Source organism: Tachyglossus aculeatus, chromosome X1 (genome assembly GCF_015852505.1).
Source record: "Tachyglossus aculeatus isolate mTacAcu1 chromosome X1, mTacAcu1.pri, whole genome shotgun sequence".
Taxonomy (NCBI): Eukaryota; Metazoa; Chordata; class Mammalia; order Monotremata; family Tachyglossidae; genus Tachyglossus; species Tachyglossus aculeatus.
In genome coordinates, this window is record NC_052101.1 from 41,340,334 (window position 1) to 41,359,932 (window position 19,599).

A 19,599-nucleotide genomic window follows, 5' to 3' on the forward strand; every position below is an offset into this window, starting at 1 on the left:
AGGGTGGAGGGGGGCACACGACCGATATTAAACAGCGACAAGCAACATCTGGGGCACTGTGCAAAACATCTCCAAAGCAGAGTTCAAGGGCGGAGAAATGTCCTTACCTGACCCGGAAGACTATTTGTGAAGTCCACCCTGTCTCCATTTTGGGCTGTCACAGATGGGTTACTGGAACTGATGAGCACAGGCGAACTGATTTCCACAGAGTGGCGTCCCGGGGGCGAATGGACCATCCTGTTGAGGGTGTTTAAGGCTGTGGTGATGGAGAATTGCCTGGGGCTCTTCCTCCTTGGCTCCACAATGCCACAGAAAGTTGGCGATTCCACGACTTTGGCTCTGGGAGAAGAATGCCGTAGGGACATGCTCTTTGTGTGGAAAGCTTGGGGGCTTTTGCCTTTCTCCAGCAGGTGTCTTGCAGTAAAGTTTGGCTGGGAAAAGAGAATCCTGTGAGAAGTTTCTCTCTTATTTGCCTCCGAGGAAATAAAGGGAGGCCCCCCCACCAGAGTTAGCTCAGTTGATCTGGTTTTTGTGCTTCTCCCCAATTGGCACGGGCAAGAAAGTTCAGCTTTGGGGAACTACCTGAAGTAAACACATTATTAACCCATCCACATTTCTCCTGGAATCTGGATTATGACCTTTTCCCCACAAAACCCTGGGAACGTGATTTTACTTACCTTCCATCGCTACCTAGAACGACCGAGGGCAGATTGTGGTTCTCTGAGTGAAAATAATAATGACAGTAATCATGGCATTTCTTAAGCCCTTACTATGCACCAAGCTCTGGGGTAGATAACCAGAAAACCATAGGAGTCACAGTGTCACACATGACAGCGCATTCTAAGAAGGCGTGAAAGACCTCGGCCCTGAAGGGCTCTTAGGATAGAATCACATAGAAAACAAAACCTTCCTTCCACAGCCACAGTCTGATGCTTTTCCATCTTTTCACTCTGAATTGTAACATAAAGTTCCCACATCACAACCCCTGAACATTGGCTAGCAATTAGGATAGCCTTTGGGCCACTGATCCCCATATAAGTTTTCTTCCTAATGCTTGATTTGTCCCATGCAGACCTGGCCATTTTCTTAAGGGCCAGTGTCACCGGGTGCTTTCAGCCAAAGGTTAGAGAAGAGGTGTGGTTTTAGTAAATCCTCCGTTGTTAGGATTCTGTCCAGACCAGGGGTTCAGCCTGGCCAGTTCCTTCGGTTTCTGAGGGCGGTGCCTACATCTGTCTTTAATGCTAGATGCCACGTCAGAGCCAGGGCACATAACATGAATCCTAAATGAATGAACAGGGTTTTAAGAGGATAGGAAATCTGGAGGTTTTTGCTCACTCGTGGACTGAACGGCAACAATAATGATAATGATAATTGTGGTTTTTGCTTTTGTGCTGTACTTAGCACCAGGGCGGATACAAGCAAATAGGGCTGGACACAGTCCCTGCCCCACGAGGGGCTCAAAGTCTCAATCCCCATTATACAAATGAGGTAACTGAGGCATAGAGAAGTGAAATGATTTGCCCAAGGCCACCTGGCAGACAAGTGGAGGACCGGGGATTAGAATCCATGACCTTCTGACTCAGAGGTCCGTGCTCTATCCACTATGCCATACTGCTTCAGAATCAACTCCTCGTTGGCTCCTGCCCATAACTTCCTGATAGAGCGGGCAGGGAGGTGCATAAACTCATGTATTTGTCTTCTCAGCTTCTACCCAGGTCAAGTACAAAAAAATCAAATTGCAATTTTTTTTCTAAAAAGGGCAGAGTGGTTTAGTAATAATACTAATGATGGTATTTGCTAAGCGCTTTCAATGTGCAAAGCACGGTTCTAAGCCCTGGGGGAGATACAAGGTAACCAGGTTGTCCCATGTGGGGCTCACGGTCTTAATCCCCATTTTACAGGTGATGTCACTGAGGCACAGAGAAGTGAAGTGACTTGCCCAAAGTCACACAGCTGACAAGTGGCGGAGCCGGGATTAGAACCCACGCCCTCTGACTCCCAAGCCCTTGCTTTTTCCACTAAGCCACGCTGCTTCTCTGGTTTAGGAGAAAAAGCGTAAGACTGGGAGGCAGGAGAGACGTCTTCTAATCCTAGCTTGGCTCTTGGACAAGGCATTTATCCTCTCTGTAAAATGGGAATGAGATCCCTGGTTTTCCCCGTTCTCTGATTGCAAGACACATGTGGGCAGGGAGTGTGTCTACCATCTCTGTTGTATTGTAGTCTCCCAAGCACTTAGTACAGTGCTCTGTACACAGTAAGAGCTCAATAAATACCATTGATTGATAAATTGATTGGAACAGGGGACTCCATCCACTCTGATTATCTTGTGTCTAGTGCTTCTCCAAAGTGCCTGTCCCATAGCAAGTGCTTAATAAATACCATAATCATATTTCTCAAAAGACAGTTCACCAGCTCAGAAAATAAATAGCTAGTTTTAATTACTTGACATGGCCTGGGTATTTCAAAGTATATTTATGGTTTTCAAGCACATTCTCGTTTTAGCTCAATAATGACTGGAATCAAATTGAAGTCTTAATTTAGAACATTTTAGTTTTTAGTAATTTTTTAATTAGTCTCACGATGAAGCAACTACAAAATTAACAGTGAATCTATCTTGTCATTTATGAGAACAAATGAGGGTTGTTTTTATTTTAGTGTTCTTTTAATTGTTGATGCACTAGAAAGCGTGGGGTATGGAAATGTCCAAAATGATACCAACCCAGGAAACCCCCAGGTGAGAAAGTTCAGGGGGCTGGTAAAGGGGTGACATCTAGTGTCACTCTTCCAATTTCTGCAGAAATCTTGGGCATCCTTTTGATTTCCAAGGGCGAGCAAAACGGTCGACATCAATGAAATCAGCATTATGTGTGACACCTTAAATATCTGTCATAATCAGTGTCCTGGGTATGTCTACTTAGGGGTAGAGATCAGGACAGGTTTCAAACAGTAAGCAAGTGGGGCAGTTAACTCCAAGGCCCCATTAGAGAAGCAGTGTGGCCTAGTGGAAAGAGCCAGGGCCTGGGGGGTCAGAGGATCTGGGTTCTAATTCAGACTTGGCCACTTTGCTGTGTAACCTCAGGGAAGTCACTTAAAGTCTCTGTTCCTCCATTCCCTAATCTGCAAAATGGGGAGCCAATATCTGCTCTCCTTCCTACTCAGACTGTGAGCCACTCGTGGTATCTGCTTATCTTGTATCTTCCCCTGTGCTTGACACTTAGTAAGTGCTTAACAAATACCACAATTATTATTAATATTATCAGTTGGGGCAGCACTTAATAATAGAAAAGCACACACTTGTCGAAAGTGGCTTCCAGGTAAACAGGGACCTGGGATGGGAACCCAGTGACTTTGGAAACTGTGTAACTTAGTAGAAAGAGCACAGGATTGGGAGTCAAATAGGATTAGGATTGGGTTCTAATGCGGGCTCCATGACTTGCCTGCTGTGTGACCTTAAATAAGTCATTTCACTTCTCTGTGAGTTAGTTTCCCCACTGGTAAAATGAGGATTAAATGCCTGTTCCCCTTTTCCTCTTAGTTGATGAGCTCTATGTGGGACAGGGATTGTGTCAGATCTGAGAGTGTTGCATATACTCCAATAACCCTTAACAAATACCACAGTTAATACTATTATTACCTGAAGCGAATAGGATGAGACAGGGGTGTACTGGAAAAACACTTTGTTTGAGAGGCCAAACAGATCTCCACATGGTTTCATGATTTTATACTGCTTACGCATGCTGTATAACATAATGATGTCATGCAGAACATTGTGTTTGCATGCAATGTAACATAATAGTGTCATTCAGAATGCTGCGTGTGCATTCAGCATAAAGCGATGACACTGTAAGGAACCTGAGAGTGGGCAGGGAACGTGTTTACCAACTCTGTTGTATTGTCCTCTCCCAAGCGCTTAGTACAGTGCTCTGCACATAGCGCTCAATAAATACTATTGATGATGAGGAGGTGGGTATTTTTTCTCTGCTCATACCCTAATGAAAACTGACATTTCACTCTTGGAACACTCCCCTTCAAGCTGGAGCTGCATATATGGCTACCAGAGGTGGCTTGGCTGATGGATGAAGCACGGGCCTGGGAATCAGCAGGACCTGGGTTCTAATCTTGGCTCGGCCACTTGTCTGCTGTATGACCTTGGGTAAGTCACTTCGGTTCTCTGTGCCTCAGTCACCTCCTCTGTAAAATGGGGATTTAGACTGTGAGTCCCATATGGGACAGGGACTGAGTCCAACCTGATTTGCTTGTATCTACCCCAGAGCTTAGTACAGTGCCTGGTACATAGTAAGTGCTTAACAAATTCCATTATAAAAAAAAAGAAAGACAAGATACCCACAGAAGAGTAACAGCTTGCTAGGGGCGGGGAACGTGTCTGCTAATTCTATTGTACTGTACTCTTCCCAAGTGCTTAGTACAGTGCTCTGCACATAGTAAGCAGTCAATAGATACAATTAATTGATTAGTTGATTGAGACCAGTCCAATACTCCAGGGAGCGAATAGCTACCCATCATACCCTGCCTCCAATTCATCCCACAACAAGCAGAGACTCTCAAAGCTCCATCTCCTCCGGAGGAAGGAGGTCCGGGGGCCTTGGCTGGCAGTCCAGCAATCTGCTGCACTGGGGCTGGCACTCACCTCCACAAACAGGATGGGGAAGATGCCCACTTTATCCCCGAGCTTGCCCTCGGCCCAGTTCTCATCAACTCGACTGATCACCGTGATGATATCATCCTGAAAGAGAGACGGGGTTGCTGTCGGAATCCTGTCGACTGGAAGCTCCTTGTGGGCAGACATCACACCGACCAACTCTGCTGCATTGTATTTTCCTGAGCACTTAGTACAGTGCTCTGCGCCCCATAAGCACTCAATATATGCCACTGATTGATTGATAGATTGATTGATCCTGCCTGACGGCCTGGTTTGGTTGGAACTTCCAGCAAATCAGCACCCAGGGAGTAGGTTGGCTCTGGCACAGCCCACTGACCTTCCTGCCCGTGGTGGGCAGATAAGAACAGGGAGGGGAGAGGAAGGGGGAAGGACACATCCGGCTTCCTGCGGTCCCCTTCTAAATTCACAGCTTATTCCTGGGGAAAAGCTGCCCTTCACAGAAAGTTCCAGAGAAGAAACTTTCTCCACAGGGAAATCGTTGAGAATGAACTTCATATTTAAGAAATATCCTCCCCAGTCTACCTATATACTGCAAATACCTCCAGGTCATCTGTATATCTGAAATATCCCCAATATCCCTGTATATCTGAAGTACCCCCGGTATAACTGTGATACCTGAAATACCCCTAATACACCCATATACTTGAAATACCACGGGCCTGCAAGCCAAGGACCTGAGTTCTAATCCTGACTCTGCCACTTGTCTGCTGTGTGACCTTAGGCAAGTCACTTCACCTCTATGTGCCTCTGTTCCCTCATCTGTAAAATGAGGATTAAATCCTACTCCCTCCTACTTAGACTGTGAGCCCTGTTGGGACAGGGACTGTGTCCAAGCTGATAATCATGTCTCTACCCAAGGGCTTATTACCATCCCTGGCACATGTGGTAATGATAATAATAATGACAATAAAGATAATAATAATAATAGTATTTTTTAAGCACTTACTATGTGCCAGGCACTGAACTAAGCTTTGGGGTAGATATAAAGTAATTGGGTTGGGGGTAGTCCCTGTCCCTTTTAGGGCTTACAGTCTTAATCCTCATTTTCCTCAGCAGCGTCCTTAAGAGAAGCAGCATGGCTCAGTGGAAAGAGCACAGGCTTTGGAGTCAGAGGTCATGGGTTCAAATCCCGGCTCCACCTCTTGTCAGCTGTGTGACTTAACTTCTGTGTCTCAGTTCCCTCATCTGTAAAATGGGGGTTAAGACTGTGAGCCCTCCGTGGGACAACCTGATCAACTTGTAACCTCCCCAGCGCTTAGAACAGTGCTTTGCACGTAGTAAGCGCTTAACAAATACCATCATTATTATTATTATTTTCCAGATGAGGGAACTGAGGCACAGAGAAAACAAGTGACTTGCCCAAGGTCACACAGCAGAAAAATGGCTGAGCAAGGATGAGAACCCAGGTCCTTTTGACTCCTAGACCAGAGCTCTGTGCAAGAAGCCATGCTGATGATGCTTCCCAAATAAGGCCCAGTGTATGTAGGAAGGGATTGAATATTTTGAAAGATGGTTATCTCCTTCTCAGTGACCCTTCATCTTGAAAATAACTGTAACTTTTGCAATTCAACCACAAAATGACCCATTTTAGATGCCTCAGCGGAGACGCCCTTAGATTGCTACTCAAATGCCAGGAAAGTCATGTAAACCCATATCTCATAGTGTGAAGTACACTGATGCTATAAGATTTGAAGTGTCTCAAAAACTCAGGGGCAAAATTAGTTTCTATTGACGTTGGAATAAAAATCCTCTTCCAAACGAAACTCACAGTCTGAGGCACTAAGCTCCAGTGAGCTATTATGAGTGTTTAATACTCTTTTATTTGATCTACTCAAAACACTCTGCAAAAAAAAAAAAGTACAAAAACCTGGGGGAAATAACTCAAGTTTTGATTTCTCCGAATGAATTTGAAAGTTTGGAGAATAAATGCACTAAAGCCTAAATTTAGCCAGTGGAATATTCTGCATTCTGGGATAGAATTTCTGCTCCTGGATGTATGGGAAAATCCATGCATTGGGCCTGGGGAAAAGCCTTTTAGCATGCTTAAAATGTAGGCAGCCTTTGGACGTAGGCCTCGGTGGGTTCCTGTGAACCATGTCTGAAATCCAAATGTTGCAACTTGGAACCGATTTGTTCAGTGGAATAAGTTAGTTCCGATGAATTGGGGATAGATTCCTCAACGTAGGTCGGATTCCTTATTTTTAGACAGATTTCCCAGAATTGTGTACTGAGTCAATTAGAGATGTCTTATAGCAATGTATATCATTAGATATATAGTAATATAATTAGCATATTTACATTGAGTCTGACCCTGGCCCAACCTCTGCCACTCTGCACCCTATCAGTCCCCATCCCAACCCTCCTTTAACTTTCCTCCCCTTTTCTCCCTCTATCTTAGAACAGTGACAGTGTTTAGAACAGTGCTCGGCACATAGTAAGCGCTTAACAAATACCATCATTATTATTATCTTGATCTTACAAGTTATTTTCTCATTCCCTGCAGCTCCTGCTCATCCCTCTCTGCCCTGTCCCTGGAGTTAGTGTCAGTGGAAGCCCTCCTTCACAGACTGTGAGCCCCACGTGGGACCTGACGAGCTTGTATCTATCCCAGTGCTTGGCACACAGTAAGCGCTTAACAAATACCACAGTTATTATTATTAGTGTTGTGAAACTGGAACCGACGTGTTGGAAAGCTGAAACAAGGTGCAGATATAGAAATGTTTTAAGTACCGGTCTTCATAGCTCGAGACATTTTAAGCTGAAGCATCTCCTTACACTACTTAAATCATGGATGATGATGCACGAAATATGTTTCTTGCAAGAGACAGAAAGGCCATTTTAGCCTCATTCTCACTTTGTTGAAGCATCTCCTTGCACTACTTAAATCATGGATGACGATGCACGAAATATGTTTCTTGCAAGAGACAGAAAGGCCCTTTTAACCTCATTCTCATTTTGTCTGCAGGGGGAGAGCGGGAGAATCAAGGGGAAGGGGAAGGGGGACTTGGCTGTTTGGGTGGCTGTTGATCCTTTTTATACCTGGCAATCGACTTTTAACTAGCCTGTCTCCTGCCCTGTGTGACTCTATGTCCTGTTTTAAATCTCTCACCACCGTGGCTCCTCCCACCGTATTTGGTTGTCCAGACGTGATGGCTGTATTCAGAGGGAATTGGGAGGGGAATGTGATGACTCTGGAGCAACTGGAGGAGGGCAGGGTACCCTGGAGTCTGGCGGAGGAATTGGGTGAACTTCTACAAAATGGCATCCATATTCATTAATTCAATTTTATTTATTGAGCACTTACTGTGTGCGGAGCACTGTGCTAAGTGCTTGGAAAGTACAATTCGGCAACAGATAGAGACAATCCCTACCCAACAACGGGCTCACAGTCTAGAAGGGGGCTCACAGTCTAGAATGGCAACTTCTCACTCTGCTGTGTGCTCCGGGCTATTGTGGGTGAAGTCGAGTGCATCCCAGGGGCCAGTTTTTCTGAGGGAGATTGCTAGTCACCCTACTTTTGATCAATCAATCAATCAATGGCATTTATTGAGCACTTACTGTGTGCAGAGCACTGTCCAGAGCCCTTGGGAAAGTACAAAATAACAGAGTTGGTAGACACACTGAGGTCCTCTAATGCTAACCTTCTCACTGTACCTTTATCTCATCTTTCTCGCCCTCTATCCCACATCTTTCCTCTAGCCTGGAACGCCCTCCCTCCTCATATCCAAAAGACAATTATTCTCCCCCACTTCAAAGTCTATTCGAAGGCATATCTCCTCCAAGAGGCTTTTTCTGACTAAGCCCTCTTATCCTTTTCTTCAGGTCCCTTCTGTGTCACCTTACTTGCTCTCTTTTTTTGGACTGGATAAGATGGGTAGAAAGGAGATTTAGAAGGAGCACGGCTCAGTGGAAAGAGCATGGGCTTTGGCGTCAGAGGTCAGGGGTTTGAATCCCAGCTCTGCCAATTGTCAACTGTGTGATTTTGGGCAAGTCACACTTAACTTCTCTGTGCCTCAGTTACCTCATCTGTAAAATGGGGATTAAAACTGTCAGCCCTCTGTGGGACAACCTGATCACCTTGTAACCTCCCCAACACTTAGAACAGTGCTTTGCACATAGTAAGTGCTTAATAAATGCCATTATTATTATTATTATTATTATTATTATTATTAAGGAGCTGGAAGGCTCAGGGTAAACAGGACTTCAGTGTAAAGTTCAGTGACTCTGAGAAGCAGCGTGGTCTAATGGACAGAGCACCAGCCCGGAAGTCAGAGGATTAATCCCGGTTCCACCACTCGTCTGCTGGATCATCTTGGCTAAGTCACTTCACTTCTCTGTGCCTCAACTACCTCATCTCTAAAATGGGAATTACAATTGTGAGCCCCAAGTGGGAAATAGACTGGATCCAACCTGATTACCTTGTATCTACCTCAGGGCTGAGAAACAATGCTTAGCATGTCGTAACTGCTTAACAAATACCATTAAAAACAAAAGAATCCCCATTTTGCAGATGAGGGAACTGAGGCACAGAGAAGTGAAGTGACTTGTCCACGATCACACAGCAGACAAGTGGCAGAACCCAGGTCTCCCGGATCCCAGGCCCAATGTCTCCCCACCAGGCCTCATATTGCTTCCTATGTGGGCCATGAAGAAAACAGCCCTCCTCTTCTCAAGCAAACCCGCTCTGTAGAATGAGTAAGCTGAATAACAAAGACAACAAAGCCAGAAAGAAAACAAAACCAGATGGCCTGAAACCCAGGAGGGGCTTTGAGGAATAAAAACCTGTTTGCCGACAGAGGCTCTAGTATTATTCCTGGGGATCTAAAATTCTCCTTTGGAGAGGGATGGGGCCACGGATGTTGCGGTAGCAAACAGCACCAGATGCAGCGAGGAGAAGCATCAGGCTGCAGAGCTCATCCCTCAGTTAGAATGGGAGGCTGCCCCTGGATGCCTTGATTTTGAACTCTGTCCAGATGATGTCTTTGGCTCTCCAACTGGGACACCCCCGAGTTAAACTGAAGCCCTGCTCTCTGCTTCTTTTCTGGCCCCTTTTCAAACAATTTATGCCCTAGAGGTCTGGGCGGGATGCCTCCAGGGAAAAAAAAAACTCAACAAAAAAACAACACATGGGGATTTTTCCTCAATGATTCCTGCGCCTGAAGAGACCGGCTTTTTGGCAAGATGTCCCACCTCAGCAGATCTGCTGTTCAAAGGAAAAGTTTACATCTCTCCCCACAAACATTTCCCTTAAGGGATAATAAACACCAGCCTGAACTGTCTCAACGGAGCTGAGTTTGGATAGCAAACTGCCAGGTATTGTGGGAGTGTCTTGCGTGGCTTAGTGGAAAGCGTGCGGGCTTGGAAGTCAGAGGATGTGGGTTCTAATTCCGCCTCTGCCACTTTCATTCATTCATTCATTCATTCATTCATTCAATCGTATTTATTGAGCGCTTACTGTATGCAGAGCACTGTACTAAGTGCTTGGGAAGTACAAGTTGACAACATATAGAGTCGGTCCCTACCCAACAATAGGCTCACACTTGCCTGCTGTGTGACCTTTGACAAGTCACTTAACTTCTCTGTGCCTCAGTTACCTCATCTGTAAAATGGGGATTAAAACTGTGAGCCCCATGTGGGACAACCTGATTACCCCTGTATCTACCTCAGGGCTTAGAACAGTCCTTGGCACATAGTAAGCACTTAATAAATACCATTGTTATTATTATTATTATATTTGACCACAGGGTCCAAGTGGCAAATCAGGGGTGGAGACAATGTGCACTTCAATACAAGTGGTACTCTGGGTGGCTTTGGACTCTGGATGGCCTTGAACAAATCACTTAATTTCTCTGGGTATCAGTTTTTGCCTCTGTGAAATGGGAATGATATTAATCCACCCCTACCTGTCACCTAAACAGACTAGCAGCTAGATGGGTAGAATCCCTAACTGCGATAACAGAAGAACAGTTAGAAAGGTTACAGATTATAGCAGAAGACAGTATGTTCTGGAGAAAATAGATCCATGAATTGGAAACGACTCGATGTCGTTTGACAATAATAATACCTAAATCACAGGGATAGGGTGCGGGGGAGTGAAGCTGTGTTTAGATTTTCTCCTACAAATGATCCAAATAACTGAGGCCCAGAAAGTTCTATTGGCCTAAATGAGCCAGATATTTCAGGCCAGGCCATGATAGATTGTCACTTTGGGGGCAGAACATGCCCTCTTTTTTCCCTGATTGGTGCCAATCATGGGGCCGGGGGGAAGGCATAGTTGTTTAAAATTTAGAGTTGATTCTCAAAGTTTCGCCAGACGGATTCTTCATGGGCGGTGGCAGTTCCATGGGAAAACTCCCAGGAATTGACTTTGGAATTTGAAGAAAAAAACTCTTCAAACAGTTCCCACCCCTACCACCCAACCGCCCTCCCAAGTGTGCTTCCCTGCAGAGAAGGCCAAGTTCAGAAGAGATTGATTTGGAAAGGAACCTTGCTTGGCCCAGTTGGCCGAGGGCAGAATCTGTGAAAAAGGTCAAACCCTGTTGCCAACCTGGGTAGAATCAGTGTGACGGGCCTCCAGCGCTTAGAACAGTGCTTTTCACATAGTAAGTGCTTAACAAATACCATAAAAAAAAGCCCAGTGACTTCTCCTTAGGCCCAGACTTTTTTCCCCTCAAGCCTCTAACTGGCTAACCTAGCGAATCAATTAATAGATCAATCAATTGTATTTATTGAGTGCTTGCTTTGTGCAGAGCACTATAGTAAGCTCTTGGGATAGTATAACAGAGTTGGTGGACACGTTCTGTGTCCACAGAGCGCTTATGGTCTGGAAGGGCCAGATGGAGTGAGTAGAGCAAGCACAGTCCTAGCATTCATTCATTCATTCAATCGTATTTATTAAGCGCTTACTGTGTGCAGAGCACTGTACTAAGTGCTTGGGAAGTACAAGTTGGCAACATATAGAGACGGTCCCTACCCAACAACGGGCTTACAGTCTAGAAGGGGGAGACACAATAAAGCAAAACATGTGGTCAGGTGTCAAGTTGTCAGAATAAATAGAAGTAAAGCTAGATGCATATCACTGACAAAATAAATAGAATAGTAAATATGTACAAGTTAAATAAATAGAGTAGTAAATCTGTACAAACATGTATACAGGTGCTGTGGGGAGGGGAAGGAGGTAGGGAGGGGGGATGGGGAGACAGGTCTTACCTTGAGAAACGTCAGGCAGCCCTCACTCTCGGCTTTGCCCCGCTCCCTCAGATCGAAGTTGTAAAGCGCTCGGCAGAGAGGGGGAGGCTGGGGCAGTTGCTTGATGATCTGGACGGAGCTGGCTGGAAAAGTCCCCCCGGTCCCGTTGACCTCGCCTTCGTACCAATTCTCGTCCAGTTGCCGTCTCAGGATGATGATGTCGCCCTTGTTGAACCGCAGGTCACTGGGGTGCTGCCCTCGATAGTTGCAGAGAGCTTTGGCACGGGGCACCTGAAAGGGGGTCACATCGACACCTCGTTGGTCTGGGGCCTGTTTGAGGCTCAGATGGGGAGCGGGGAGCGGGAGCATAGCTGATGTCCTTTGAAATAATAGTAATAATGCTGGTACTTATTAAGCACTTACTATGTGCCAAGCACTGTTCAAAGCATTGGGGTAGATATGAGTTAATCAGGTTGGACACAGTCCTTGTCTCATGCAATAATAATGACGGCATTTGTTAAGCACTTACTATGTGCAAAGCACTGTTCTAAGCGCTGGGGAGGATACAAGGTGATCAGGTTGTCCCATGTGGGGCTCACAGTCTTAATCCCCATTTTCCAGATGAGGGAACTGAGGCACAGAGAAGCTAAGTGACTTGCCCAAAGTCACACAGTTGGTAGTTGGCGGAGCTGGGATTTGAACCCAAACTCTGACTTCAAAACCCGTGCGCTTTCCACTGAGCCAAGCTGCTTCTCTTCTTCTCACATGGGGCTCACAGTCTCAATTCCCATTTTACAGATGAGGTAACTGAGGCCCAGAGAAGTGAAGCGATTTGCCCAAAGTCACACAGCAGACATGTGGCAGAGCCTTGACAAGAACCCAAGCCATGCAGCTTTGAAGATCTAGGAATAATAATAATGAGTGAGGGCTGAGTGAGGGGTCGGAGTTGAGGCCTAGTGGAGAGAGAGCATGGGCGTAGGAGTCAGAGAACCTGGGTACTAATCCCCGCTCGGCCGATTGCTCTGCCTATTGTTTGCTGTGTGACCTTGGGAGAGTCACTTAACTTTCTGTTCCTCAGTTTCCTCAACTGTAAAATGGGGATTCAATACCTGTTGTCCCTCTCACTTGAGACTGTGAGCCCCCATGCAGGACAGGGACCGCGTCCAACTTAACTTGTAAATACCACTGATTGATTGATTGGTTGATCAAATGCAATTAAGGGCTTGGGAGATCAGAGGTGGAAGGCATGATCCATTCCCGTAGTCCACTTGAAAAATAGAGATTGATCAATTAGTGGCAGTAATGATAACTACAATTTTTTTAAAGAACTTACTAAGTGCTAAACACTGAACTAAGTGTTGGGATAGATCCAAGATAAGCAGGTCAAGCACGGTCCTTGTCCCACATAGGGTTCACGATTTGGTATTTATTATTCTTTGAGTCAGTTCCCTCATCTGTAAAATGGGGATTAAGACTGTGAGCCGCATGTGGAACAGGGATGTGTCCAGCCTGATAAACTTGGATTTACTTCAGCTCTTAGTACAGTACCTGGCACATAGTAAGCACTTAACAGATATCATAATTATTGTTATTATCATTCCTTCATCCCTCTCTCCCTCTCCCTTCCCCTCTCTCCTTCTCTTCCTCTAGACTGTAAACTCTCTGTGGGCAGGGAATGTGTCTGTTTATTGTTATATTGTACTCTCCCAAACACTTAGTTCAGTGCTTTGCACACAGTAAGTGCTCCACAAATGCAATTGAATGAGTGGATGAATGAACGAATCCCTTCCTCCCTCCTCTCTCTATTTCTCCCCACCCCTCTCCCTTGTCCCTCCAGAGCTTATCAGGGGGTGAGAAGGGAGAGTTTTCATGAAAGCCCATCCTCCTACCCTCAAGCACCAGAGCAGACTCTGGGGTGGCTTCGCCTGTGACTCAGTGGTCGGAAAGGCTCTGTTCCCACTGGCCTTTGTGCAGAGCCTGAGAGCTGAAAAGATGGGCCTTCAATACCTCCAGCTCTGTGGGCCTCTGAACCTCGGTCCAGCCTAATCAAAGCGCTCGGCTGGCACCCCCCTAAAGCTCAGAAAAACCCTCCCGCACCTGCCGAGATCCTTGCCCAAAAACCCTTCCCCAGGAGACCACTTCATTTTGAGAGTAATTTTAAATGTAATCATTCTTCCTTTCTTCTTTCTTCTTTTCAAACCATTCTTCTTTTTAAATGTAATCACCTGTATATATGTATATATGTTTGTACATATTTATTACTCTATTCATTTTACTTCTTGTACTTCCCAAGCGCTTAGTACAGTGCTCTGCACACAGTAAGCGCTTAATAAATACGATTGATGATGATGATGAGAGAGGAAAGGAGGAAGAGAGATGAGCGTTAGGAAACCCCACTCTGTCAGTCTTCAATCGGGTTTCAGCGGAGGCCTGGGAAGGGGGATGTTAGGAGTTGGGCCCAACAAATTCGGCTCTGCCACTTGTCTGCTTTGTGATCTTGGGCCAGTCACTTCACTTCTCTGTGTCTCAGTTTCCTCTTCTGTAAACTGGGGATCAAGGACTGTATTCATTCATTCATTCATTCATTCAATCGTGCTTATTGAGCACTGTACTAAGCGCTTGGGAAGTACAAGTGGGCAACATATAGAGACGGTCCCTACCCAACTATGGGCTCACAGTCTAGAAGGGGTAGACAGACAACAAAATAAAACAAAACATGAGACAGGTGTCAAAACCGTCAGAATAAATAGAATTATAGCTATAAGCACATTATTAATAAAATAGAGTAGTAAATACGTACAAGTAAAATAAATACAGTAAAAATATATACAAATATATACAAGTGCTGTGGGGAGGGGAAGGAGCTAGGGCCGGGGGGTGATGGGGAGGGGAGGAGGAGAGGAAAAAACAGGCTCAGTCTGTGAAGGCCTTCTGGAGGAGGTGAGCTCTCAGTCGAGCTTTGACTAAAGTAGACTGTATCTACTCCAACTGTTAGTACAGTGCTTGGCACACAGTAAACACTTGACAAATACAAAAAAAACCCAACAACCCACTCAAAATAACAAAAAAAAAGTTGAGGGCAGGAACCTCAGCTTCTTCTAACAGCTGGAACCCCTGGAGATAATCCACATCACCCTCTTGGAGTGGATGCTACCCCTCTCGCCCCCTTAAAGTGGATCATATCCACCATCCTCACCTCTGGAATGGGCCCTGACCCCCCACAGTCCCCAGGGAGTGGACATCACTGGAGAAATGACTCTGGCTGCAGTCATTTCTGAATGCCCCAGCTTCAATCCCACAAAACACCCAGGAGTCTTGAAAACGCCTGAATGTTCTCATCCCCCGAGGGAGAGAGAGAATAGTGGAGACATGTAGAGTTCCAGCTGCCTCCTCCTCCCCTCCTCCCCCAGACACGGCCACGTGAAACCAATTACTGAAACTATTTTTAGTGTGAAAGTCTTTTTCATCTGTTTTATCTTAATTTCTGGTAGCCCCTCCCTGATTACTCAAAGTCCTATATTTATCCCAGCAGGAACGTTTTCTTTACCCCCCTCAGGCTGAAGATAAAGTCTCTTGCAAAACTGAAGCGGCCAAACATGTATTTTCATTTCAAACTTTGTTTTGCACTAAGCTTTGCAACAGAAATGTTTCTAGAGGGCAGGCGGCTTGCACTCCTGGCTGAGAAACATATTAGCATGAATTATTCAATTCAAAAATCCCGTTCACATCCAAGTCAGGAGCTGAGGAGTTTCAGATGGCTGATTCCACTCCAGCTCCAAACTGTTCTCTCCTGGGAATGTGGTTCTAAGCCCTAAATCACATTTTCCCCAGAGGGTTGTTTTTAACCATTTTCCCCGGCCATGATTGGTGGGCGATACAGATGCTCTCTTCCCAAATTGCCTTCCCGACGTCCTTCACGAATAGCGGCTTTTAGAATCTGTTCTCTGGGCAGTCTTGGAAAGAAAAGTGGGACATTGCTTCAAATCCAAGAGAGAAACAAACAGCGTGGCTCAGTGGAAAGAGCCCGGGCTTGGGAGTCAGAGGTCATGGGTTCAAATCCTGGCTCCGCCACTTGTCAGCTGTATGATTTTGGACAAGTCACTTCACTTCTCTGGGCCTCAGTGACCTCATCTGTAAAATGGGGCTTAAGACCGTGAGCCCCTCGTGGGACAACCTGATCACCTTGTAATCTCGCCAGCGCTTAACAGTGCTTTGCACATAGGAAGCGCTTAATCTCGACTCTGCCACTTGCCTGCTGAGTGATCTTGCCTCCGTTTTTTCATTCTGTACAATGAGGATTTAAATACCTGTTCACCCCCCTCCTTAGGCAGTGAGCCTCATGTCACACAGGGCCTCTGTCTATTCTGGTTGTATTATACCTACCCCCAATTTTAGAACAGTGCTTGATACATAATCAGCACTTCATTAGGAGCATTTGATTCATTATTTTGAAATGTGTGGGAGATGGAAGAGCCCGTCTATTCAGTCAGTCAAAGATGTGTGGATTCCGAGTAGTCAACCTCCATCCTGCTACCATTTCTTTGTGCTTCTAGGTGAAGCAGTATGGCCTAGTGGATAGAGCACAGCTCTGGGAGTCAGGGGGACCTGAGTTCTAATCCTGACTCCACCATTTGCCTGCTGTTTGACCTTGGGCAAGTCACTTCACTTCTCTGGGCCTCAGTTTCCTCAACAGTAAAATGGGAACTCAATACCTCTTCTCCCTCCTTCTTGGACAAATCACTTCATTCATTCATTCATTCATTCGTATTTACTGAGCGCTTACTGTGTGCAGAGCACTGTACTGAGCGCTTGGGAAGGACAAGTTGGCAACATATAGAGACGGTCCCTGACCAACAGCGGGCTCACAGTCTAGAAGGGGGAGACAGACAACAAAACAAAACATAGTAACAAAATAAAATAAATAGAATAGTAAATATGTATAAGTAAAATAAATAGAGTAATAAATCTGTACAAACGTATATACAGGTGCTGTGGGGAGGGGAATGAGGGGGAGAGGAAGTAGGGGGTTCAGTCTGGGTTAGTCTCAGTCACTTAACTTCTCAGTTACCTCATCTGTAAAATGGGGATTAAGACTGTGAGCCTCACGTGGGACAGGGACTGTATCTGACCCAATTATCTTGTATCTACCTCAGTGCTTAGACCAGTGCTTGACAAGTAGAAAGCACTTAACAAATACCACAATCATTTTTATTATCATCATTGTTATCATTATCACTATCTGAAGATCTCCTCTGGGAGTGGCCAAGGAACGCAGGGAGAAAAATGGCTGTTTCCCAGCAGCCTAACTGCTCTCTCCCCTCTTCCATCTCTTTCCTCTTTCTCCCAGGGCTGCTTCCAGATGCTCTCATCTCTTAATCAAGTCAGCATAACCTCTCAGATGGGCTCCCAGCACGGACACAGAAACCAGGAGCTGGAAATGTAAGACAGAGCGGTAACAAGGCCCCATGGGAATGAAGCCCCTCCTCTCGCTGCTCATTTCAAAGGGAGCTGGGTGGGCGGCAGGTATATTTGGTGATTAGCAGGTGGTGTGTGGGTGGGGAAGAATACTGTGGGAAGGAAAGATCTCTCCCTTTTAGAGGGAGCTACCCCTCAGTGGAGCAGCTCAGCTCTGCTAGGATTTTTCCAGCTGCCATGGTGAGCGTCCCACTAGGTGAGGAGACTAGGGAATGAGAAGTTCCCTCCAAATGGAGGGCTTTGGAAATAATAATAATGATAGCATTTATTAAGCGCTTACTATGTGCAAAGCACTGTTCTAAGTGCTGGGGAGATTACAAGGTGCTCAGGTTGTCCCACGGGGGGCTCACGGTCTTAATCCCCATTTTACGGATGAGGTAACTGAGGCGCAGAGAAGTTGTCGCACAGCTGACAAGTGGCAGAGCGGAATTTGAACCCATGACCTCTGAATCCAAAGCCCGTGCTCTTTCCACTAAGCCACGCTGCTTCTCCAATGGAAACGGGGCCAAAACCTTGCCCCTGAGCGGGAAAATGAGAGGCTGAAATGGCTCCACTTCCTCTGCTTTCCCCCACGAAATGGGATGGCTCTCCCGCTCCTTCTGAAGATGGTGTCTCCTCTTACAATCCAGCCCGTGTCCTTTTCTTCTCTAATGCCGACCTACTCACTGGACCTCTATCTCGTCAATCTCACCGCCAACCCCTTGCACACATCCAGCCTCTGGCCTGGAATGCCCTCCCTTTTCCTATCTGGCAGATGATCACTCTCCCCACCTTCAAAGCCTTTATTGAAGGCACATCTCTTCCAAGAGTCCTTCCCCGTCAAAATCCTCATTCCTCTTCTCCCAGTCCCTTTGTCCTCACCCTTGCACTTGGATTTGTCCCCTTTATTCACCCCTCTCTGAGCCCCACAACACTTAAGTACATAACCGTTATTGATTTATTTATATTATTGTCTGTCTCCCCCTCTAGACGGTAAGCTAACTATGGGCAGGGACGGTGTCTACCAACTCTGTTGCATCGTACTCTCCCAAGCGCTTAGTAAAGTGCTTTGAAGCAGCGTGGCTTAGTGGATAGAGCACGGGCCTGAGAATCAGATGGACGTGGGTTCTAATCCTGGCTCCGCCACATGTCAGCTGTGTGACCTTGGGAAAGTCCCTTCATTTCTTTGGGCCTCAGATGTCTCATCAGTAAAATGGGGATTTAGAGTGTGAGCCTCATGTGGGACAGGGACTGTGTCCAACCCGCTTAACTTGTATCTACCCCAGCACTTAGAATAGTGCTTGGCACATAGTAAGCACTTAACAAATACCATAATTATTATTAAATATGAGTTGTTGATGGATGGATTGATTGAGCCCTGTCTCACCCTGTTTCTTCCCGTCCCGTTGCTGCTTTCTGAGGAGCGGTGGGCACAGAGGAAGGGCATATGTGGAGCAGAACCTGCTTGATGGGACAGAGACAGTGGTCAAGCACCCAGGAAGAAGTGGCAGAAAGAGCTGTCTTGCTTGGGAGGCCTGTTTCCAAATAAACTTAGTTCCAAAAGCCTTCAGGCTTTCAATATGTGCCTTAGCAAGAGCATAGTGAGTAAAGGCTGCTCTGATAACGTGAGCCATTGAAGCCCAACATTTTCTGCTGTCAAAGAAACCCACTTGATCCCCTGCGAGCATGTATGTAGGCATGTGGCAGAAACTGCAGCTCCGGTTTCCCTTCATGGGGGATTTTACGCTGGAGAAATGGGTACATGTGTATCCTTCAAGGTGGGGCGTGGGAACTCTAAAAGCTGAGACAGGATTTCAGCAGGACTCTGCTCTGGGGAAAGGGAATTGAATGTCTAGATCGCAGTTCTCATACAGGCTGGGATAGCTCTAAACTCTTAAGGGAGGGAAGTAGAGTGGCTATTTGTCTGGTCTTAATAATAATAATAATAATGACATTTATTAAGCACTTACTATGTGCAATGCACTGTTTTTATACCAGCAGGCCCAGTTTTCCACACTCATGGCACCAGACAACTTTATGTGCTGAACTTTTATTTTCAATGTCCAGCTTCTCTCCGTCTCAGTTTATAACTGTGGTATTTATTAAGTCCTTACTATGTGCCGGACATCGTACTAAGCACTGGAATAGATACAAGCTAGTCAGATGGGATACAGTCTGTGTCCCACGGGGGGCTCACAGTCTTGATCCCCATTGTACGGCTGAGGAAACTGAGGCATAGAGACGTGAAGGGACTTGGCCACAGTCACACAGCCGAC

General features: G+C 46.0%; 1 protein-coding gene across 1 annotated transcript in view; it reads right to left on the reverse strand.

The window, feature by feature from the left end:
- The window catches only part of SH3RF2 (SH3 domain containing ring finger 2), a 128,229-nt gene that overhangs the window by 47,851 nt on the left and 60,779 nt on the right, over positions 1-19,599 (reverse strand). The window contains exons 3-5 of the mRNA XM_038740708.1: positions 11,891-12,160; positions 4,649-4,744; positions 108-431 (exon numbers count right to left, since the gene is read on the reverse strand). Of these exons, the coding sequence (XP_038596636.1) occupies positions 108-431; positions 4,649-4,744; positions 11,891-12,160 (690 nt within the window). The remainder of the gene's footprint in view (positions 1-107; positions 432-4,648; positions 4,745-11,890; positions 12,161-19,599) is intronic.